Consider the following 24,802-nt stretch of genomic DNA (forward strand, 5'->3'; position numbering starts at 1 on the left):
TTGCAAGCATGCTCTTTATGTAGACTTACAACCCTGCCGGTTGCACAGGGAATTTTACGTGAAAAAACAATTTTGGAACCTGTTCTTGGTTTCTTTATGAAAAGAAAGTAACAGAGAAACTTCCAAGTATTTCCCTGCGGGTTGGAATTTTCTCCCGAGAGTGCTACCGTTTGCAAAGCAAAATTCTCTTTTTGGCGGAAGTGCCTTGGAAGTAAGCGCCCTGAAATCTACCTGTGGACTGTTTGGATTGTCCCCTGTCCCAGAAAGGCTGCCTGCTCAGGTGTTTTTTTTTTTTTTTTCTCCCCCCTCCAAAGACAGATGGATTCAGTTAGGAAGTAACGAAGGTAATCAAAAATACCCAGAAGGTTGTAATTGTTCGGGGCGGAGTTTCTAACCTCCTCACTTACATCTTGGGCTGCACATTGTGTGTCGTCGGGGCTCGCTCGCAGGGTCTATGGTCTCTGCCCACCCGGTGCCAGCGGCACATCCCCACCGCCAGTGGTGACGAGCGAAAGCGTATCCACTTTGCCAAGTGCCCCCGGGGTCCACAATCTCTCCCGCCGAGAACCAGTGGTTTAAAGAGGATGGTCTGCTCACGCAAATGTTTCTCTAGGAAAATGTAAGAAATGTCATCAGTTCAGGAAGTCCGTCCAGTTTTCCTTGGAGATTAGAATGTGAAACGGAACGGATGCCCTCTCTGCTTCCGGAACCGGCGTGGTGTGTTTTTTACGCTCTTGCTTTCACGTTGATCACTCATCAGTCGTGCGCAAGCCTTTGGGGGCTGTGAGCTCCTCGTTGGTGCGAGGGCCAGGGCGTCCGTGGGCACTGGTGGCGCAGTGAGCCTGCCACGCAAGGGGGTCCTGGGAGCCTCGAGGGGACAGGCCGCTGCAAACACCTGGGGCGCATCCAGCAAGGGTTCCCAGGTGGTTTTTCTCGGGGCAGCTAGGCTTTTCCCTTAGAATCCTTTCCTCGTTAGGATTCTGGAAGTGCCACTTCTCCTTATTTCTAGAAGGGCACAGAGAGGCACACTTCCTAGAACCCGGTCTTTATCACTTGCCGGAAACAAGATGCTCTTGGGCAACAGCCCTGCGTCTGAGAAGGGGCCACCCCACTCCCGCTGGCGCCTAACAGGTGCAGGTGCGCCCCAAACCCTGCTGCCCGGCACGTTGGCACAGCCCTGCCCCGCCCTACCCTACCCTGCCCGAGGCCCGCCAGACTGAGTGTGCCTCGTGGGAAGAGAGAATCGTAGCACGTTTCTTTGTAAATGGCCCCGCGCGGTTTTCTGAAGCGGAACATACACAGAATACGCTCTATGTGGTACATGGGAGTCTGAGCAGACTCATGGGTGCTTCACAAACCCGGGGCGGGCTGAAAGCAGATGTTTTGAGGTTCAAAACTGGGGTTCTAGCAGCTTTGTGACTGTTTTTGCTTTCTCCCAAATATGACCATTAACCTAAGTCACAACCACAGTTGTTTCTATGGGGAAACGTGTACATGTGCTCTCTCACAGCTGGCCTAACTAGGAAATGAAAAGTGACAGCGTAAGAAAATCTGCGGGTCGACTTTTATTTTTTTTTTATTTAAAAAAAAATTTTTTTTTTCAACGTTTTTTATTTATTTTTGGGACAGAGAGAGACAGAGCATGAACGGGGGAGGGGCAGAGAGAGAGGGAGACACAGAATCGGAAGCAGGCTCCAGGCTCCGAGCCATCAGCCCAGAGCCTGACGCGGGGCTCGAACTCACGGACCGCGAGATCGTGACCTGGCTGAAGTCGGACGCTTAACCGACTGCGCCACCCAGGCGCCCCCGGGTCGACTTTTAATTGAATGTATTCTATTTAATAATGGAAAGTGTGTGAGTCATTAAGGTTTTTTCAAAAATATTTTATTTTTTAATTTCTTAAAAAAATTTTTTTTCGAGTGTGTGTGTGTGCGCGCGCGCGCGCGTGGGGAAAGGGCAGAGAGAGAGAGGGAGACACAGTATCTGCAACAGACTCCAGGCTCTGAGCTGTCAGTGCAGAGCCTGATGCGGGGCTTGAACCCATGAACCGCGAGATCACGACCTGATCCGAAGTTGGACGCTTAACCGACTTATTTTTGAGAGAGTGTGTGAGTGGGGGAGAGCCAGACAGGGAGACACAGAATCTGAAGGCAGAATCTGAAGGCAGAATCTCCAGGCTCTGAGCTGTCAGCACAGAGCCTGATGCGGGACTCGAACACATGGACTGTGGGATCATGACCTGACCCGAAGTGGGACGCCCAACTGACTGAGCCACCCAGGCGCCGCTATTATGTTTTTAATGTTTTTTATTTATTTTTGAGAGAGAGCATGAGTTGGGGAGGCGGGGGGGCGGGCAGAAGATCCGAAGCGGGCTCTGTGCTGACAGCAGAGAGCCCGATGTAGGGCTCAAACTCACTAACCGCGAGATCATGACCTGAGCTGATGTTGGACGCTCAACTGAGTCACCCAGGCGGTCCCCAAGAATTTATTCTTAAGTAATCTGTACACCCAACACGGGACTCGAACTCACAACCCTGAGATCAAGAGTCACACGCTCCTCCGATCGACCCAGCCAGGCTCCCCAGGTTTGTTTTTTTCTGATGAGGGAAAAAGGGATCCGCGAATTCACGTTCCCCTTCATTTGGGAAGAAATCTCTACGTGGGAAACTTCATGCCGATTTGTAATGAATATGTGCCGAAACACGTGGTATTTTAAAGAACGTCCTGAACAAGATGGTCGATAATAAGATTTACTTTAATCTTTCAATCTGCCAAAAAAACCCCAAAACGACAACAAAAAAATCAAACTATACTCATATATATATACAGTGTGGACATTTTCAGAGCACTTACATTAGGAAACATGGTTTCTCTTCAACCACATGACATATTGCATGTGCCACAATAGAATTTACACGGACGATCGCACAGCAGCCGTACAAACATCGTGATTTTACGTTTCAGTACACAAGAAAAAAATAGACCTCTTCCCGGCACTCTGTCTGCTCCTAACCGCCGCCTGTTCCCAGCCTAGCAGAGCACGTTTTCACCCGTGCTTTCAGAAACTTCGGCTTTCCACTCTTAACAGTGGCTATTTTAGAAGTCCTACGCTTTCCAGATCCAAACTTAAATGAGAAATTTGCCTTTTAAAAATAACCACCGATGGTTTATTAACGGGCATGGGGAGGCTCACCCACCAGGATGTGTTAAAAAAAAAAAAAATTGCAGGAAAGTAAAAATAAATAAAGCTGTTGTAAAGCAGTTTTGTTTACACTGTAGTTCAGAACACTTAAACGTAAAACTGCCATTGAAGTTTTACAAAGTAATGATTTATATCCAAATTACAACGGTTTGACAAATCTAATGAGAACAAAACTGATTTGGTAAAGGTCCAAAGACTGTCACGCCCCAGCACCGTGTGGCTCCAGCTGCAACGGGCCGCAGTGATGACATATCACGTGTTCCGACATAAGGCACTAGGTCTGAAGAAGCCATGCGCTCGCCTTATGTCCTATTGCCTGTTACAGACCAGTGAATTCTTTGAAACGAAAAATAATAAAAAATTTCAGGACACAGTGCACTTTAATAACATACAGCATTTGAAATCGCTCAGACGAAGGTCTGAAAACAGTCTTTTAATGCAAGGCTGAATCTTCAAACACATAAAACCTGTTTCTTATGCTCAGTTTCAACGTCACTGGAAAAAATACCCATCGCTAAACCCTGCTATACATTCTTAGCCATTTTACGGTCTTCTAACACGGTCAGTGTTCATGAGGCAAAGCGTGACCCAGAATCTTTGTTCAAGTTCTCCTACGAGGGCTTCTCCACTCACAGCGGTCATTCCGTTTCCGTCTCCTTTTGTTTGGCACCTGTCGGTAGATGGAAAATGAAACATCAAAGCGCGTCGCAGCCGGGCCTGTCTTGCACACAGCAGGGGTGGTCCCCGCCCCCCGGGGGGTCCTCACCCGTACTCTGCCGTGCCTTAGGAGAACGTTCCAGACCCCTACAAACACAGCAGCCCACTTCTAATCTGTGTTCCAGGTCCTGAGTGTTAAATACGCAAGACTACTTTGGGAAAGAAAGGGGTTCCAGTGCTAACGTTTTTAAAAGAGAGAACGCACGTGTGTCCTGGTGAAGGTGCGCGTGTTGCCGTCACGTGGGCGGACCTCGCTCACTGCGCTCTGTGGGTGATTTTGTTCTTAAAAATTGGAAGGTCTGCGCCAACCCTGCCTCAGGCAAGTCTACCGGCACCGTTTTCCAAACGGCATCGTTCTGCGTGCCCGTCCCATTTGGGGAATTCTCCCCGCGTTGCAAACTTTTTCACGACGATACCTGTTACGGCGATCAGGGATCTCGGTCGCTACTGTAATCGTTGGCCGGCACCGTGAGCCACACGCAGGCAGCGACTCAATAAATGCGTGTGTGCCCACCGCTCCGCTGGCCGTCCCCCCCCCATCTCTCCCTCCGTCTCCTCGGGCCTCCCTCGTCCCTGAGAGGCAACACTCTTGACATCGGGCCAACGTGGCAACCCTACCGCGGCCCCTAGATGTTCAGGTGAAAGTCGCCCACCTTTCGCTTTGTATCAAAAGCTAGAAATGATTAAGCCCGGTGTGACAAAGGCACGTCCAGAGTGGGCCTCTTTTCACCAAACAGCGAGCCCCGCTGTGAAGTCAGAGAAAAAATCCTTGAGATAAAGGGCTGCTCCAGGGGCACCTGGCTGGCTCGGTCGGAAAAGCGAGCGACTCTTGGCCTCTGGGTTGTAAGTTCGAGCCCCACACTGGGGGTAGACATGCCTTAAGTAAATAAATATGTAAACTTAAAAAAAAAAAAATAGCGCTCCTCCGGGAACACGCAGGTGCTAAGAAGGCAACGTGGCCTCCCTGCTGGTATGGAGAGGGTTGCAGGGGTCTGGACGGAAGGTCGCACCAGCCACACGTCCCCTGAGGCCAGAGCCGAATCCGGAGCCAGGCCCCGACTCTCTCCGATTCCATGAAGGCGGAGAGAGGTGAGGCAGCTGCAGAGGAGCAGCCTGAAGCTGGCAGAGGTGGGTCAGGAGGTTCCGGGAAAGGCGCCGTCTCCACAGCACGCAAGTGCAGGGCGAAGCGGCAGGCCGGCCGGAAGGCCCGGGGGCCGCGCGACACCCACCCCTTCGGTGGAGACACAACAGCCTTCTCCCGGAAGACGCCAGCCGGGCCTTCGGAGCCAGAGAGGGGAAGTCCGTGCCCGGGGCTGACTCCCTCGTCGGGGGCTGACGCGGCAGTGACCTGGACCGGCAGCCGGGGCTCGGTGACCGTTCGGAAAACCCGAGGCCCCCGCGAACGGCGGGAGGTCCGCTCCGCCTGCGCTCTGTGAACGCACGACGAAGCCCGTCGGTCTCCAGCATGGTCACTGAGCAGGGGACGCTGGCTGCGGAGTTCTGCTCAGCCGGAGATCCCTTTCAAGACGGGGCAGCTCCCCGGCGGTGCACCCGGTCACAGCCCAGAGCTCTGACGGAGACGGACGGGATGAGGGTCGTGCTCGTGCCTGCCACCACCCCCGCCATCCTGCAGCCCGTGCCTCAGGCGGCCGCCTCGGCCTTCAAGTCTAGTATTTAAGAAACACGGGTCACAAGGCAACAGCTGCCATGCCTGGGACTCCTCAGATGCATCTGAAGGCGACTGAAAACCTTCTGGGAAGGATTCACCGTTCTAGAAGCCATTGAGAACGTTCGTGATTACAGGAAGAGATCAGATTATCAACATAATCCGGAATTGGGAAGAAGGTGATTCCAACCCTCCTGGAGAGGACGTGGAGGGTTCAGGACCTCAGTGGAGGAAGTCACTGCGGACGCGGTAGAAACAGCAAGAGAACTGGGATCAGAAGTGGAGCCTTTAGAGGGGACGGGATCGCCACCATCTCAGGATGAAACCTGGACAGACGAGGAGGAGCAAAGAAAGCGACTTCCTGAGGTGGCATCTCCTCCCGGTGGAGATGCCGCAAAGACACGGTCACAAGGGATTTGGAACGTTCCGGAAGCCTGGTCAGCGAAGACACGGTCACAAGGGATTTGGAACGTTCTGGAAGCCTGGTCGGCAAAGCAGCGGCAGGGGCTGAGTGGACAGACCCCGGTTCGGGGAAAGTTCTCTGGGTAAAATGCCACCAAACAGCACCGCCCGCCACAGAGAAATCGTTCGTGACGGGAAGAGCCACCCGGTGCGGCCAACGTCCCCGCTGTCTTATTTTCAGACACTGCACAGCCACCCCGGCCTTCAGCGCCCACCACCCTGCCCGGTCAGCAGCCGTCACCGTGGGACAGGACCCCCTCCAGCAAGAGGATTAGGACCCGCTGGAAGCTCAGACGGCGGTTAGCACGTTTCAGCAATAAAGTCGCTTTTCACGGAGGCGTGTCCACTGTCGTTTTGGCCGCGGTGCTGGGGCACACGTCACACGCCGCAAACGTGTGGTGCAAACGTGCCTTCCGTGCACCGCAAAACCAACACCTCCCTTCCACTCGCTTTATTGTGACATCCGCTGTACTGCAGGGGTCCGGACCCCAGCCCACAGGGTCCCTGAGGTGTGCCTGTGCGTACTTCCAAAACGCTGAACAAAAGCATTCCAACACGTTTACGGGTATCTGCACGCATCTGGCTCGTGACTTTCCGGGCAGGTTGGCGGGAGCGCTACCGTTTTCCTCAGCACAGCAGCCTCTCCTATTGTCCCTGCAGACCCAAGAAGACTTTTTGAAAGAGATGAACAATCCATAGAAAATAAGGGGCTAAAAAAACATAGCTACCGCTAACCGATCATTTATTCACTGGTCGTGTGCGCACGCGCAGCTTTGCCTGGACGGTCCACGTGTGACAAGGAGCTACTGCTGAAGAGAAAATGTTACTACGGCCAGTCCGCGTCCTTGATGGAGGACCGTGTCCACTGGCTGCTGAATCACCACCGGTAGCTTCTATTCACCCAACAGCGGACGCCTTCTCGAAGCGCCCCTTGCCGCTGATTCCCACCCAGCAGCGCGGGTCCCGGCTGCGGTCCCTCGTCGCCCGCAAACAGGTTCACGCTATCAGAGTGTGTCTGGAAGGACGCAGGGCCCGGGTCGGCCTGCTCACCGGACGGCTGCCTGGACCAGGGGCTAAATGAGGCCACACACGGGCAACTCCCGGGGGAGACGGGGGCCAGGCCGGAGCCCTCACCTGGTGCCTGCTTACACGGCACCGTGTCTCACGATGACGGCATCTCAAGGGCTGCTGATCCGAGGCGGGCAGGGCCCGTGTTCCCGGAGAGCTCTCCGAACGTTCACTTGCGATCCAGTTATTAGGGACACGGAGCACTTTTCCTAAATAGGTTCTACACACTACATTGCAGAGAATTCTAACTCAACTACTATCTTTAGAACGTTATTTCTATGGTAACGCACATACCAAATTCGGCCGTGGAACAGGGTTCCTCCCCGCAGAGGAGTATTAATGACTTGGAATTTAAAAAATCTCAAATGTGGATGGAAATGTCAACTCATCCAGCCCAACATTTTCATTCGTGTAAAAAAATTCTTTTTTTATTGTTTTAATCTCTACGCCCAACGTGGAGCTCGAACTCACAACCCTGAGGTCAAGAGTCGGATGCTCTACTGAGCCAGGCGCCCCGGGCCACCACTCTCATTCTTTGGGTCTGTGACACTAGGCACACAGAGGCTAAAGAACGTGATTCGTTCACTCTGGAGCTTACCACGCACAAAGAGTCTTGGCCATGAGACCGAGAGGGGCCCAGATGAGCCCTAACGCTGCTGGCTGAACGTGTGCCCTGGCCCGGGCCAGCTGCCCGGGAGAGGGGTGCCTCTTTCTGAAGGTGCTAAGGTACGTGCCTGCAAGGACGAGCCCGCCCTGGACGAGGCCCGTCCCCGTGCGCACCAAGGAGCTGTCTGTGCGCAGGCTGCACAGGAGTGGGAACACGCGCTCCGGATGGGTCTCGCCCGCCTGCTCCGGGTGACCTCCGTGCGTAGGTCAAGTACAGCCGCGTGAGTGCCCTGCTAGCCGGGGAGTGTCCCGCAGCACGGGGCTGGCGCCACCTGCTTATCTTTCTGCTAGGGGTTTGCGTGTGTTTCCTCAGTCCGTGGACCCCCTCCCCAGTTGCTGCTTCTCTGCTGGAGTCACGGCCTCGGTGCTTGCACCCAGAGGAGGTGAGATTTCTCGCCGGTGGCAGGGACTCCTTTAAGATGGGCATCTTTAGGTTAGAAACCAACTGGAAACTAGTCTTGGCTAGTTTGATTTCTGAACCAAAGTAAAATAAGTACTGTAGTACGTGTGCAGTTTATTTTTTCCCCATTATTTGGGTTCATTTTTTAAAAACATAATTTGTTGTCACACTGGTTTCCATACAGCACCCAGTGCTCATCCCAACAGGTGCCCTCCTCAGTGCCCATCACCCATTTTCCCCTCTCCCCCACCCCCCATCCACCCTCAGTTTGTTCTCTGTATTTAAGGGTCTCTTACGGTTTGCCTCCGTCCCTCCCCCTCCCCCATGGTCTTCGGTTAAGTTTCTCAGGATCCACGTATGAGTGAAAACATATGACATCTGTCTTTCTCTGACTTATTTCACTTAGCATAATACCCTCCAGTTCCATCCACATTGCTGCAAATGGCAGGATTTCGTTCTCTCTCATGGCCAAGTAGTTTTCCATTATAAACCACATCTTCTTTATCCATTCGTCCACTGATGGACATTTAGGGTCTTTCCGTAATTGGGCTGTTGTTGAAAGTGCTGCTATAGACATTGGGGTACAAGTGCCCCTATGCATCAGCACTCCTGTATCCCTTGGGTCAATTCCTAGCAGTGCTACTGCTGGGTCATAGGGTAGATTTAATTTTTTGAGGAACCTCCACACTGTTTTCCAGAGCGGCTGCACCAGTTTGCATTCCCACCAACAGTGCAAGAGGGTTCCCGTTTCTCCACATCCTCGCCAGCATCTACAGTCTCCCGATTTGTTCATTTTAGCCACTCTGACCGGCGTGAGGTGCTATCTCAGTGTGGTTTTGATTTGCATTTCCCTGATGAGGAGTGACGTTGAGCATCTTTTCATGTGCCTGTTGGCCATCTGGATGTCTTCTTTAGAAAAGTGTCTAATCATGTCTTCTGCCCAATTCTTTCTGGATTATTTGTTTTTCGGGTGTGGAGTTTGGTGAGTTCTTTATAGATTTTGGATACTAGCCCTTTGTCAGACATGTCATTGGCAAATATCTTTTCCCATTCCCTCGGTTGCCTTTTAGTTTTGTTGACTGTTTCCTTTGCGGTGCAAAAGCTTTTTATCTGGATGATGTCCCAGTAGTTCATTTTTGCTTTTAATTCCCTTGCCTTTGGAGATGTGTCAAGTAAGAAACTGCTGTGGCCGAGGTCAGAGAGGTTTTTTCCTGCTTTCTCCTCTAGAGTTTTGATGGTTCCCTGTCTCACATTCAGGTCCTTTATCCATTTTATTTTTGTGTATAATGTAAGAAAGTGGTCTAGTTTCATTCTTCTGCATGTTGCTGTCCAGTTCTCCCAGCACCATTTGTTAAAGAGACTTTTTTCCATTGGATCCTCTTTCCTGCCTTGTCAAAGATTAGTTGGCCATCTGTCTGTGGCTCCAATTCTGGGGTCTCTGTTCTGTTCCACTGGTCTGTGTGTCTGTTTTCGAGTACACGCACACTTTAATGTTTAACTTCTAGGGGTTCGGAGTGTACGTCACTTAGTCTGCAGTCTTGGCACGTCTTGGCACGGGTCAGTCTGGCCCAAGGCTGGACTATTTGTACTTGATGGGGGTGGGAAGGGGAGGAGTAGGGAGGAAAAAGAGAGGGCTGGTGCTTTTAGGACCCCTTAGCCCGCCTCTCACTACTAAACATGGCCCACGGGAGATACAGCAGCCCTCTTTCCCAGAGCCCCCTCCTCCCCTCCCCTGCACGCTCCCTGACTGGCCTGAGAGCTTGCGCCGAGCTGGTCTGGCACAAAATGAGGTTAGCTACCAACGCTGTTTGGGAGGTAATGTAATTCCCATATGCTGTTGTTAATGGAAAAAAGTTTGTGTTTAGGCCTTCTGTTTTATATACTCAAAACACAAGTTTTTTGTGTGTGTGTGTTTTTTTAAGGGTAGAGCAAAGAATTTCCCCTCCTATGTTTTCTAGGTAGTCGTCCTAAAAATCAAAACTGAAGGAGTCTTCGCTTTTGAATGGGAAGGGTTAGGACTATGGCAACGAATCCTCACTTATGCAGACGCTGCTGGTTGTTGATAGGATGCTCCTCCGAATTTCTATCAACTTTTATCTCTCACCCACGCGGAGCAGTAAAACAAAGAAAAACCACCCAGAAAGTGAAAATGGTTTACAGGGCAATGCACGAGAATTCAAATTTCAGAGTATCAATATAGGAACGATACAACCCCGAAACACCAAGCTCTGTCTGTGCGCGGTGGTGAAGTACCTGCACGGGGTACCTGCCCCCGCCCGGCAGCCCCCACCCCCCCCCCCCCCCTTCTTGCACACGAAGGGCAAGGCCAGCACCCGGCACTCGTACCTGCGGGCGTGAGTATCAGGGCCTGCAGAATGTCTGACAGGGAGATAATACCCACGATGCTATCTGCTTCATTTACTACCACCAGCCGATGCACCTGCAAACGCGAGACAAGTGGGTCAGAATTTACATGAAGGTTTAAAACGGGTGTATGGGAAAATGTCTTTCGTATACGATGCCCTGAGTACATCCCACAAGTGAGAGATGGAAACAGCGCGCAGAACCTTGAAGGGTCTTAGGCTCTGAAGCTACAATGCAGTGCTGACTTTCTTAACTACTTGTGGGAAAAATCGGCTGCGTCCCGCTGTTTTCAAATTTCAGGATATCAATATAGGAACGATACAACCCCAAAACATGAAGGTACCAGGCAGCCATAATCTTAAACGTAAGTTCTTAATTCTTTACAGTTGTATCTCAGTTTCTCATAACTCTCAGATACTGATTTACGTGGGAAGGACATCCAACCAAATGAGAGCGAGAACAAAATGGGTCACGGTTCTTCATTTTTCTGTAGTCTTTTCTCTATGAAATTCCTATGTAATATGCTCAGTCCAGAAGATAAGTGAACTATAATTAAGTGAAACATTATATTCACATCTCATTTTCCACTGAGCTCTTTAGCAAACGAATGGCTTGTGTTGTGGGGTCTTACTCTAGATGTTGGGTGTAGAGAGAACTTAAATAAACTTGGAAAGTTTTTCTAAAAAAACTTCGCGTCTTCAATAATCCTGTGATAGAACACAATTATTTTACTATAATTATAAATTAAAACGATGGCTTGTATCTAGGATCAGCGAGTGCTTTCTAGTCTATACTGGACACATTTTGTTGTTAACGTCCAATAATCCTAATTAAGTAACTCTCTTTTGAACGACTGAAGGTCAAGGGGCAGCTATCTTACCCAGAGAATTCATTCTTCCAGGCAGAAATGACTACCAAAAATATTTTCTTGCCATTTGTTGCTGAGTCTAAACTAGCGAATATTCTGGTGTGATATTTATGTCCTATAAATAACTAAATCATTGCGGATACTGTATACCCTTTCCCCAACAACTGTAATGAAGCTAAAATTGGCCTTTGTCCCCCAGCAAGGAGCCATCTGGTGAAAGAAATTATTTCAATGGGGATAAAAGTCAAAATGGGTAACTTGAGAAAAGTGTTAAATTACATCTTTTTCCTCAATGACCTATTTCCTATTACAAAGAAATTTCTATCGCTTGCCAGATGGGCCGAAAAGACGAGCCAATTGCTTTTCTCTTTTGCCCGAGAATAATATATGCTCAGACAAGAGAGCTCAGGACAGAGGAGCACCGGACGGTGTTCCCCACGCTAACCAGAACTCCGCCACCCAGGACCAGCCACGGCTACTGCTGTGGCACGGGTCTTTCTGGCCTCTTTTCTATACACGTGAGCAGGTAAATGAATATACTCACGCTGTATACGGTAAGTGGCTTTTTCTCTTGGTAATATATTAATGTTTTTTCTGTACCTTCTAGGACATTTCTCGTTGTAAAGGATCTCATCACATGGATGTGCACTGTCCTTATAGATAATCAGGAAGAAGGGTCTTACCTATTTCTGCCTATGATCTTCGAAAGGCCCATAATTCTATGGACCTTCATAAAAAGTAAAGATGTATTCCCAAGTCCACTAAAACTCTTTGGAGAACAAGAGTGATGGGTACTAAACTCAAGTAGAAAAAGGAAAGAGTTCCTACTGAGATTCTAAGTGAAATACGTTTCAAAAGCTGTGAACAGTGGTAGCGGGGGGAGGCCCCGCGGGTGAGCCCACGCCAAGGTGAAGTCTTCAACACGCAAGGATGAAGACGGGGCTGTTTCTGTAAGATGGCTCCCGAGAGGAGCCTTGCCCTGCAACCCCCTGCTTCACATGTAACGTTAGGATCGCCTGTTAGTAGCCTACGAACTAATCAGGGGCTTTTCTTCGTGGACTGTATTCTCAGATTTATAATAAGAATGACCAAAGCAGATGTATCATTATGAATTGATTCTGCCTACTTCGGGGCAGTTCCAGAAAGAACACGGTATGTCAGTCCTGGACAGTGATAAACGGCTAACATTCCCATCCCTGTCTAATGAGGAAGGGAAGGAAAGATTCCGGGAGTGGGGATCCTGGATTAGATACGTTATATGCTGATCTCGCTCATCTTTTATCGGAAGCGTTATCCGAAGTATACTCAAAACCCTCACGTACGCGGGCACCAGAGTGCAGAGGGTCAGGAGACGAAGTTATTCGACCATCTACTCTTATCTCGATCAGGAAAGCGAGAACATTGACTTATGAAGATCAAAGGATGTTTTGAGTGACCATTCCCTTTGTTACAGCAGTATACAATGACACAATTTTAAGTTCGTAAATCCCCTAATGGGACCTAAAGCGTTTGGGACATTTGTTTTCTTAGTTATGTGCTTTTTAAACCATGAAAGTTTCTGACCAGTTTGACTCCACTATGACACTGCACTTATCAGTTCACTGCAGTGAGCATTTCCAGATGACCTACTATGTGTCAAGCAACACGGGGAGGGCGTGATCTCCGACCGCACTGGCTGACGCTGTGACTCAGGATCCCCGCGCACCTCGAGCAAGGACCCGGTGCAGTGGGCGTGCGCAGGGGTGGGAGGGGAGGGGGTGATCTGGCCCGGCTGCCTCACCTCGGCCCGCACTATTCTGTCCACGATGGTCTCCAGTATTTCCAGCTTACTGCACTTCACGACGCCCTCAAAGTACTGTGAGCGGTGCTGAAGGGCCTGGGTCACTGTGATATCTAGGTTATTGTACGTCTTCTCAGCAGCAAGGTTCTGTAATAAAGGGGCGGTGAATTATGTCCTTTGATTTCAGCTCGCCTATTTAATAACCAAGATTAGTAAGTTTAAAGTGACCTGATTTTTAAAGACATTGTTTATCTTTAAAAAAAATTTTTTTAATCTATTTTTGAGACAGAGACCGAGCATGAGTGGGGGAGGGGCAGAGAGAGAGGGAGACACAGAATCCGAAGCAGGCTCCGGGCTCCGAGCCGTCAGCACAGAGCTTACGAGATATACCTTAATTACGACAAACCCTGTTAAATTTTGCCTGCTTGTCCCACGGAAGACTACCTCCCCCCGCCCATCCTTAGACTAACATTTGTAAAGGGTGAGAAGCACCCTAGGGTGCCTGCAACAGTAGACCCTCCCTGTGAGCCCCTGCCCAGGGGCAAGGTTTTCGCCAGGAAGGCGCCGAGGGACCCGCCAGGTCAAGCCCGTGAAGGAAGAACAGGCCAGACGAGCCCCCCACAGACCCATGTGGCTTTAACCTCAGAGGGTCCTACCCAACCAAATTCTAATTGGCAGATTTTTTTGATGCCTGTTATGTTAAGCAGAATGCATGAGACAAGAGACACAGCTAGCTGCCAAGTTATATTTAACGGCGGGATCAATATTAGGGTAAAAAATGCAGAGCACGTTTGGGGCTACCAGAATTTTGGTTTCCTTTCTTAGAGATACTAGAAAACTCTAAGGAAGTGCATTTAAAATGAATGGGGCGAAAAAGCATTCAGTAGAAAGATGTAGCATTACATCTAGCAGATTTGCACCAGGGATCAAAAACAGAGCCCTCGAAACAGGACTTTAACTAACTCTAATATGGGGGCGCCTGGGTGGCTCAGTCAGTTGAGCATCCGACTTTGGTTCAGGTCCTGATCTCGCAGTCTGTGGGTTCGAGCCCCGCGTCGGGCTCTGTGCTGACGGCTCAGAGCCTGGAGCCTGCTTCCCATGCTGTGTCTCCCTCTTTCTCTGCCCCTCCCCCGCTCGTGCCCTGTCTCTCTCTCTCTCAAAAATAAACATTAAAAAAAAATTTTAAATAACGAATATATTTGCTGTTTTCTTGAGAACAGCTGTTCCCAATCAGTAAAACAATGAGATGATTATAACCCCTAAAGTGACCCCTGAATCACTGTGTGCACTAAGCACATGGAATAAATAATGTCTTGCCCACAGAAATAGGACCGTCTATAATATTCACACATGCTGTAGTAATGGATAAACTACACATAGACTGGAAAAACCAGAAGATGCTAATATGTTATTCACTGCTAACCCAGGGGATGTTAAGCACAGTAACTCTGGGCAGTCTGCAGAATCCTCCGGTCCTCACGTTCACAAAAGCTGGTAATGAGGGAAAACCACAAGCAGGTTAATGTACCTAGTTTACACTTATTTATTTCTGAGGGGCAGAGAGAGAAGGAGACACAGAATCCGAAGCAGGCTCCAGGCTCTGAGCTGTCAGCACAGAGCCGGACACGGGGCTCGAACTCACAAATCGTGAGATCATGACCTGAGCCAAAGTCGGATGCTTAACTGACTGAGCCACCCAGGCGCCCCACGAATCTGTTTTAAATGCATTCTAGACGACAGGTGTAACAAAATTAAAAGTACTTACAATGACATCAAATTTGGAATAAATATCTACAACTTTTCCTAAAAATGAAAACAAATGTTAGAAAAAAACAGGTCTTAGAGACAAAAAAAATACCACTTAAAATCAGTCTTACCCAGATGCTTACTAGCGATTAAACAAACTTGTCTAATTTTAAACGGATGTGAAATCCCATCTTAACAGCCAGTGTAGAAATAAGCCAGGTCCAAGTCCTTGCTAACCCGAGCGCTGCTCGGTGCTGACTCGATCCGCCATGTCTGAAACTCTCATCCCCACCCCCTTTGCTGGCCACCCACCCAGTCTGATCTGCTGACCGCTTAGCAGTCAGTTTGCCCCAAGGAGACAAAGCGTGGTCTCTGTCTGACCAAACCCACAGACCTGACTCATCCACCACAGGCAAGGCCGACACTCGTCTTTCTACAAAGACGTTCAAGGCTTTAATGATGGGAGTGTCCGGGTGGATGAAGGCGATGTTGTGGTAGGTCCCGATGCCAAGGGCGTCTAGGTTCTGCTTCATGAAGGCAGGCTTTGGCATATCAGACATCTAAGCAGAAGATAAACACAAATGCTCTAGAGCCCGAGCAGACCTTTTCAACGTGCACATGTCCACACTTGAAACAAAACACTACGTATCACAGATTACAGTTAGCGGTTTTCTGACCATCTACCCGGATGTCCGAACGAACACGGAAATGCTACACGTAGGAACTGCAGTCTGCGTTCAAACCGGTTTACGGGTCTACGCTTCTATTCAACGACTTAGTAAAACACTACAAGGCACTCACACAGTGTAACGTTCCCCTTCTCTTCACCCACGGAAAACGTGGACAGAAGAGGGAACAAGAGGTCTCTCTGGAAGTTCAGACCCATAGCCACCAAGAATCCTGTATCCTTAGATATTTATCTTAAATTCCTGGTCCTGCTGTCGGCATTAAGGAATATCTACCAAGAACCCACGCGTTTCCAAACCCAGAGCGTCTCAGGAGAGCTGTCTGAGCTAAGCTAGTCCTCACCCCGGCCCCCCCCACCCCCACATCCTGAGGACTCCACCTTGTGATTACGAGGGGCACAGAACAGGCCAACAGAATTGCAAGAACCTTTAAAAGTTCGCTTTTCTTTTCATGGGCTGTTTTAGAGGAGGAGGGAGAAGTCAGAAGAGAGGAGTCTAGGGTCATGTTTGACTAAGACAAAATAAGGTCTACGGTTTCAAAAATCCACCTTGTATAAAGGGTATAGTTGATTCCGTCCTCCTGCTGTACCTTATAATTATCAGGAAAAGATGAACAATTAGAAGAAACAAAATGTTCAAGTCAAAGAGTTCATCAATATTCAAATCATGAGAATCCTAGAAATTTAGAGAAAAAAAAGAAAGACCTATTAGGTCATCTAGCCCATCGTGACGCAGGACAACCCCTGTTCCATATTGTACGCTCAGGCTAACTGTCAACGGTCTCCAAGGGAAAGGCCACTTTTGCCTCAGAAAATGATCTCGGATCAGTAAAAATCAGGGTCTGAAGTTTTATTTAAAATCCTGTATTTTAATCTGAAAACCTCCAGGTGAATATTCTAAGAGCATGACTTCATTACCATATTGGCCCAAATGTAAGGCTGTACTGGCAGAGGGGACCTCCTCGACTTTTTACGGAAGAGGAGGACACCAAGGCCCGCCTCCCACTGTTCCTTCGCATCCACAGCGGTGCAGCCGTGAAAACGGGCCGGACTCGACCAGAAACATCTGGGAGACCCGGGGCAGGCTTAAGTCTCTGAGCCGGGCGCCTCCGCACAGAGGAGCCGCGACACCGCCCGCCGACAGGGCCGCGGAGGCAGGGAGGCCGAGAGGCCGCCCGTCGGGAGCCTCTCAGCCACTGCCGGCAGTGAGCTGGCAGTCGCTCCACCTCAGTTTCACCGCCTCGAAGGTGGGGACGCGTAAAAATACCTACCTGAGAGGGTGGAGGCGAGGATTAGAGGTGTCGTGTGACACGGGCAGGACAGTACCTGCCACGTGACAAATGCTGAAGAGTCTTCAGCTATGACGATTACTGTCACTTTAGTGCGATCGCTCTAGGGGGTGGGTGGGCTAAAAGCCTGGCACCTGCGGGCCCTGGATACACGGCCCCATCCTGGGTCCCACTCAACTGGGATACTGGGGCGACAGTATACTGTTCAGCGCACAGCAGACCCGGGGTCTGTGCCTGACAGGGGGGATGTCTACCCAGCACTATCCGTCCCTGACTGTCCCCTACACTGTCTTTCTACTGCCTGCTTTTTTGTCAATTTCCTACCTTCTGTCTTAGCAATTATTTAATCGTGAAGAGTGTTAGTTTCCCAGGTAAACTATGAAAATGCAGGACTGGCTTGATTCTCCCAACTACGGACCCCTCGGTGCTTCTGTCTGGCAAAGCTGAGGTCGGGATGCCCGCCTCTCTGCGTCGCGCTAGAGCGCCGTTTTATTTCCTTAACTGATGCGGTAGGAAGCGGGGAAGTGCATCTGAGGTCGATTTTTAATGTCTAGTACATTCCGTAAAAACACGACTTCACGTGTCGTCTCTTCGGGACCACGAATGAGGCCTCCTACTGGTCCTAGCTGACCAACGATGGCTAACTGCAAATTCAGGGCATGTAATCTGAAGGGGAAAAATTAAAGCCCTCTTGTAAAAACTCGGGTCCTTCGGCGCCTTTAGTATTGACCAAGGAGGCCAACGTTCGGGATGATTAGGAAGAGGTCTCGTTTCAAACGCAGTTGAGAAAACCTACCGGTAACACAGCCCGAATTTGGACCAACATGGTATTCTTGTGCCAAAATTCTATTCGCTGTGGGTTTTTCTATCGCTGTAATTTCCAATAAGATAATCCTGGGGACGGTATTGTTTGAATGTTTCTGCAACCATGATACCGATAAAGCATCGTTAAGGCAATTTGCTGTAAATACTGGCTCAACCGATCTTAAGATAGCAGTGTCTTAAAGAGACTGACTGGCAGATTGCTTTCCTGCCCTCTTGTTTTAGGTGATGAAACATTCTAACTTAAATAGAGAATTTCAAGCGTGTTGAGTATTTTGACACTTGCCCTGAAAGGCGACTGCTTCTTACATGGAATCAACTTGATGCAGTAAGTTGAGAAAGTGCAGCTTAGCAACGATGGAGACCTCCTAACAATCGCAATGCCAAAGCGAACCACTTCCACTGAGGGTGACAGGAGCCAATTTACTTGAAGTAAATTAGTTAAAGTAGATGCAACTACGTCTTTAGAAACACTAAAAACTACTTACAAAAAGCTGGAGGAACTTGAGGATTCTTTTGTGGGTAAGTATATAAAGTGCATTCCCACTGATAGGGTCAATAACTGGCAATCTGTGGATTTTATTTTTGATCAACGAGTATACAGCATCGAAGAGGCTGCGGGAAAAGCCATCAAAGTTGTTAGGAGGCTTTAAGGAAAAATGTAAAACGCTCTGGACCACCCCTGCTTTAGAAGCCTTTTCAGTGTTTTCACATCACGGCAATAAAAGGTTGACTTGACTCAAAGCAGTGTTTGGGAAAAGTTTTACGTTGGGTATCTCAGCAAGAGGTCTTGATTGTTCCCAGTCTGTGTCAATCTCAGATACAAGCGTGAGCTACGGATCTCTAGGAGAGGGGGTTCTAACCGTGTTTAATGCTGCTGTTTGAGAACGACAGGACTGCGAAGGGACCACACCAGCGACCAGGAGCTGGGGCCCGGCCCCGCCCCGTAGCGGACTCACTGTGACCCCCTTCGGGGCTGCTCTGGCCCTTCCCGGGTCTGCCGGAGCCGCCCCAGAAGGCCTGGGTCAAAACCTATGCGCTAGAGGACTCCCGAGGGGTGACGCGTTCTTCCGATGACCTCCTGACCCATGGCTAACGGAGAGTGACCTTCAACCTCAGGGCACGCTACAACCCCTGGGGGAGCTTCCGGAATGCACGTTCCTGGGCACCACCCTCCAGAGGCGATCTAACAGGTCGGAGGCAGAGCTCCCCGGATGGTTTGTGCTGCTGGTGATCGGGATTTTAAAACTGCTTAACGTGACCCTCCTCCCAGCCCATTATCAATCCTCTGGACAAACACTGATTTCTATTGCCTCTACATCTACTGAATTCAATATCTGAAATCAGGGAGGGCTGGCTGGCCCCTATCTAGATGAAACACCTAGCAATCATGGAAACAAAACAAGAATCTGAATGAATGTTTTCAAAGGAGAAAAACTTTACAAGTTTACCTTGCATCTGGAGATATATTCACTAAAGGCTTAAATGTTTCTTGTAAATAAAGCTCTGTTTTTATAGAAAGAAAATATGCAGTTAGTAACAACCCATTTGCCGTTTGTAATTATTACATAAATTAAACTACTCTTCAATTTACAGACAACAATTAGAAGGATTAAAAACCAAAAGCAAATGAATGCAATTTACTGAACACTACCGGATAAATTAGGGTTAGGACTATTTTAAACAACTTATAAAAGCTGCTTTCGGGATGCTGCCTTTGTGGAAAAATTAAATATTTAAAAACAGTATTACAATAGATGTTGTAAAAATGAGAAGAATATTCAAGCAATCTGATGTAAAAACTCAAAACCAGCAGAGGTCACTAGAATATTAGCAAATTACTATCACCCTTAAGACAGAAGTGTTCATAGAATCCTTTAAAACTAATTTTCACAAGTCAAAATAGAAAATAAAAGTTACAACAGACTTTGTCCTTTAAATGTGCTTAAGTTTTGTTTCCCCAAACTCATGCTCAAAACCTGCATCTTGGGGATCTTGGGAGTCTGTAGAAACTATCTTCCTAGAGACCCACTGTAATGAAATCTGCCTCGCGGAGGTTTCTATGCAGAAAGCATGAAGAAGAATCTTGACGTTACCATTATTACCACTGAGCACCATCTCACGTCAAACTGTAAATATACTTAAATCTTAGTCTAACGTTACTTATAATGCAGTAGAATCTGATCAGGAAGATCTGTCTTGGTGTTAAGTTATATATTCACTTCCTAACAGGCAGGGCTAAGATACGGATCCCACGTTGACTCTGTTTTGTTTGACTTGACAAAGCCATTCTAAATCAAATATATCGCTCAGCGAAACTTCCAAGTCAAATGGAGTGAAAGAGCCGCTAGCCCTTTAGAGAATTCCCACGGACGTTCGGATTCTGTGGCTGCTGGTCACAAAGGTTGCTCATCATTCCAAGCAAATTATTAATCAAAAAATTTCTATCTACCGGTCCCTCCGTTTCTAGCCAGGCTCTTCTCTGAACACCCTACAAAGGCCTCTCCTCAACGTCGGTCCGACTGCCTTCCTCAGCGAGTCCTGTCCCATCCCAGTGACGGGCCCTTTGCCCCCCCCATCAATCCAGCACGACGGGGCTCGCCAAGACAGAACAATTTCACGATCGTGAAATCAGAATTTAAAAAATGGATCCATTGCGGAAAAGGTACTGTGACTTCGAAGGGTTCCTTTTTCATGTCATTTTATTCACACCTTCTAGTTTAAGGTTCGTTTGTTCTGTGTTTCTCCATTATAAAGAAATAATGATTAAATTTAAGAACAGATCCTTAATTTTGTTCATCTTAAGCACTCGCCTGGTGCATTTTCTATAGACAGATAAATCTGTGGGCAAGGAGGGTAATCCTTAGCAGTCAGTGGTGGCTCCGTGGGGGGCAGTGACCGGGGCACTGGTTAGTTCACTGTCTTTCTATCCCAGCCTTAGTGTGAGGACTTGTTATAGGATCCCCTAGTAAACAGAATGGATGGTGTTTACAATAATAGCACACTATTCAAGATTAAAATAGAAATAAATGTTTTAATCACATAATTTCTTAAGCAAAGAGAAAAGGATCTGCGAAGCTAAGACGTGTTTTACACACATTTTTTTCCTGATCCTAAAAGATTTTTAACACCCAATAGTGCTTACCCCTCCATGTTTCAATCTTATGTTCCTCTAATTCATAGATCTGTACCTGCAAATGAGAAAAATTCTTATTTACAAACGTTAACATATACAACATAAGAAAAAAATTTCATAACTACTGTGGAGTCCCATAATTCGGCAGATGGAAACAGTCAAGATAATTCAGAAATACTGGAAACATAAATTAGAAACATAAAGTGCTCTACGTTTCTTGAAAGATAAATGTTTTCTAAACTTAAAACACAACAGGGGCGCCTGGCTGGCTCAGTTAGTGGGGCACGGGACTCTCGATGTCAGGGTTGTGAGTCAGAGCCCCACACTCGGCGTAGAGATTACTTAAAAAAATAAAAAGTGTTTACGTTTAAAACATAAACTAGGGTAATATTTTCATGAAATCTAATAGAAACATTTCTGATCCGCTTAAATTTTAAAACACGTATGGACATACATGCCCAATTCCCTCTTTTTCAGGGTACAGAAAATGTTTAGCATCTCTAATTTAAAAAGGACAAGTGGTTACATGGTGCTAAAATAAAGCTGTTAGGTCAATTTGTGCCTGGACCGTATCGACCTGTTTCCCCAGGGTAGGAAGGGCATAAAATACCTGGAGGCTTAAATAGCGCAGTATAATACAAAGTCACTTTGGAGTCGTTCAGCTTTGTTTCAAATCTCGAGGCCTGCCCTACCACTTTCTTAGTTGCTCTTCTTGGCCAAGTTATTTAACCTCTCCATCCGCTTCCCTTCCAAGACGAGTGCGTGCAAACGCCCTCCAGATACAGCTTCTGTGAGCATCCCGGGAGAGAACAGGAAATAGAGGGCCTGGCCCAAGACGGTGGTTCTCCACGGCGCCCCCCTGTGGCCTCCCCTCCCGGCTCAGGGTTTCAAAAAATCACTACGCCTTACTTCTATCAGCGTTGTGCTGGGACTCAAGGGGGCACCTGAAATAAGAAAACGTGGCCTCTTCTTGGAGCTCAAAATACAGACGGCAGCAGCATCAAGGCAGTCTTAGATAAAAATGCCACCGACCCTAGAGCGACGCGGGGTCAGGGGTGCCGACCCCCGCGCCGTCGAAAATCTGCGCGTAATGTGTGACTTCCCCTGAGTCAGCGTGTTGTTCAACAGTCAACTGTAGGAGGTCACCCTCTAAAAGGCTGAGTACGGGGACACGCACAAGGTAGAGACGACCAGAGGTCAGGCCAGGGAAGTGTCGAGGAGGAAGATTTCAGCCGGGCCCGCATGGCGAGTGGGCTTTACAAAAAGCAGAAAAACTCGAGTAAAGGCCTGGGGAGGAAAGACTCGCCCCTGCTCAAGGAACACGGAGGACACGCAGGGCTGGAGTGAGGGCTGGGGACCAACGTGGCCTCATGCTCCCTCGACCGCCCCATGGCCCGGGGGCTGCCTGGCCCGGGAGATGAGGCCGGGTCAGCCCTGATGGGTTTGAAGCGAATGATGACGTGATGGTAAGGCTCTAAGGAGGAGGCTTTCACAGCACCGGCGCCAGATGGGAAACCGAGTCTCGGGTGGTGAGGTCTAGAACCGTGATCGGGGTGATACAGGGGCCACAGGAAGAAGGACCGAAAGGTTCAGAGAATAATTTAACAGGAGGGAGAGAGAGACCGGTACGTAAAAAGTCCCCCACCCCCGCCCGGTTCTGATGCTAGGTGACGGAGCAGTAAATATCCACACCAGAGAGGAAAGCCGAACCGAAGGTCAAGGGAAGGGGAGGGCGTGGGTTTTTTTTGTTTAAGTTCCAGTTAACATACGGTGTGATACTAGTTTCACGAAGAGAATGAGTGACTCATCACTTCCATACAACCCCCAGTGCCCATCACAAGCGCCCTCCTTAATGCCCATCCCCCAACTAGCCCATCCCTCCGCCCACCTCCCTCCAGCCCCCTTCGCTTTGCTCTCTATCCTTAAGAGTCTGTTTTATGTTTTGCCTCTTTTTGTTTCCCCTTATGTTCAGCTGTTTTGTTTCTTAAATTCCACACATGAGTGAAATCACATGTTGTGTGTCTTTCTCTGACTTACTTCACTTAGCATAATACGCTCTGGAGCCCTCCATGTTGCAAACGGCAAGACTCTGGTTTTTTTTTTTTTTTTTTTAAGTTTATTTTTCAGAGAGAGACAGAGAGAGCGAGCAGGAGAGGGGCAGAGAGAGGGGAAGAGAATCCCAAGCAGGTGCTGCACCATCAGCACGGTGCCCGAGGTGGGGCCCGAACTTACAAACCACGAGATCGTGACCTGAGCCGAAATCAAGGGCTGGACGCTGAACCGACTGAGCCACCCAGGCGTCCCAAGGTTTTGTTCTTCAAGGATATGGTCGAACATAGTTTACAAACAGAAACTACAGCTCCAGGCCTCACTCTGGAAGTCCCGAGAAGACACCAGTGCTCAGCTGAGCAGAGGCCTCCCTGCGTCCTGCCTGCACGGGCCCGAAGGTCTTCAGCCACAGTCGCCAGCGTGGATGCGGTTTCACCAACGTGAGCGTCTATTATGAACCAGGTGTGTTTGGCCCTGACGTGATGGGAAGGGTGTGTGCATGTGTGTAAGATACAAAGATGAGTAAGATACAGTCTCTACCTTCTCCCTCAGAGAACTCAAAATCTAGCCCGAGATTCAGATCCCCCCATAACAGCATTTCTCAACCCTGGCACTAGTGACATTTTAGGCTAGGTGACTTTTTGTTGTAGAGACCGTCCTGTACCCTGTAGGCTATTAAGCAGCATCCCTGGCCTCTGCCCGCCAGACACCAGAACCACCCTGCCCTTCTAGCTGTGACCAAAAATATCTCCAGATGTTGTCAAATGTCCCCTGGGCGGGGGGGTGCGCGGGGGCAAAATGGCTCCCAGCAGAGAAACGCTGCCTTACGACTAATGAGAATGCAGCATGAAAAGTGCCATAAGGGCATTAACGGGTGCAGAGAAAGAGTGGCTAATTCTGTCAGAGGTGACTGATGCAGGGAGCTCTCCATCACTAAGGTGATCCAGGAGTAGGATTGTGAAAGTCTAGACTTTCAACTGGCAGGGGCCTAAGGACAAGGAGGAGGACAGAAAGGAGAGTGTGAACATGACGTTGGGCAAGAGCAGCCACACAGATGAGAAGAAGGCCGAAGGCTAAGCTTTAGAAAATATCCACAGTTAGGAATTACAGGGAGGCAGGGAGAGAAGGAGCCTAGCAGGTCAGCTCAGAAGGAGAGGAGAAACGAGAAGTGTCACCAACACCAAGTGTAACACTGCCGACCACCGTTCTCGAGTACAAAATTCAACAGTTAAAAAGAGGCACCCAGTACCTACGTTTCTGTAACCACAGTGGTCGAGAGGGGCGGCGGTGGCGGTGGCTCTCGCTCAGAGGAAAAGTTCTTTCCGAAACATACGTGAAAATTATGGTTTAAGAGTTCCGTTTCCATTTTGTGGAAGATCAGCCACAGAAAATTTTACGAAGACGCCACAAAATCTTTCAAGTGTGAGCTCCCAACCTCACTGAAAATTCAATAGGAACAAGGTTTGAAAATAAGGCTGGAGATCACCCAAGGGAGAATCGGCAAGTAGCAAATGAAGACAGGTCAGTGACGCTGAGCCCTGAAGGATGAACACCGTGGTCAAGTGGCCCGATGCTCCTATGCCTGACGTCCCCGAGGAGAGGGGATGAGAAAGGAAAAATATCTGAAGAAACAGCAGCCAGAAACTTCCCAACTCTGTGAAAAACCGACTTAGGAGATCACGGAAACTCAGCAAACCTGGAGCGGGATAAAGACACAGAAAACCAAACCCGGGCATGTCCCTGCTACTGCTGAAGCCCCGAGTTAGAGAGACAATCTCAAGCCAGAAAGAAACAGCGTATTCTACGGAACGCGTAAGAATGAACAGGTCTACTGACCTCTTACCGGAAGCACCGGGGAGGAGCTGCAGCGTGGACGTGTTAA

The 24,802-nt window shown here is 48.9% G+C and overlaps 1 protein-coding gene across 10 annotated transcripts in view; it reads right to left on the bottom strand.

The window, feature by feature from the left end:
- Window positions 1-2,737: 2,737 nt before the first annotated feature.
- The window catches only part of PRKAG2 (protein kinase AMP-activated non-catalytic subunit gamma 2), a 256,749-nt gene continuing 234,684 nt past the window's right edge, over window positions 2,738-24,802 (bottom strand). For all 10 annotated transcript variants that reach the window (XM_053898674.1, XM_053898675.1, XM_053898677.1 and 7 more), the window contains 8 exons: window positions 20,881-20,926; window positions 19,187-19,241; window positions 18,224-18,350; window positions 15,334-15,499; window positions 14,959-14,996; window positions 13,194-13,340; window positions 10,528-10,621; window positions 2,738-3,872 (listed from right to left, as the gene is read on the bottom strand). In XM_053898674.1, coding sequence (XP_053754649.1) covers window positions 3,841-3,872; window positions 10,528-10,621; window positions 13,194-13,340; window positions 14,959-14,996; window positions 15,334-15,499; window positions 18,224-18,350; window positions 19,187-19,241; window positions 20,881-20,926 — 705 coding nt within the window. In that variant the 3' untranslated portion in view covers window positions 2,738-3,840. The remainder of the gene's footprint in view (window positions 3,873-10,527; window positions 10,622-13,193; window positions 13,341-14,958; window positions 14,997-15,333; window positions 15,500-18,223; window positions 18,351-19,186; window positions 19,242-20,880; window positions 20,927-24,802) is intronic.

This window comes from Panthera pardus, unplaced genomic scaffold (assembly GCF_024362965.1).
Source record: "Panthera pardus isolate Hobbes unplaced genomic scaffold, ASM2436296v1 HiC_scaffold_9, whole genome shotgun sequence".
NCBI lineage: Eukaryota > Metazoa > Chordata > Mammalia > Carnivora > Felidae > Panthera > Panthera pardus.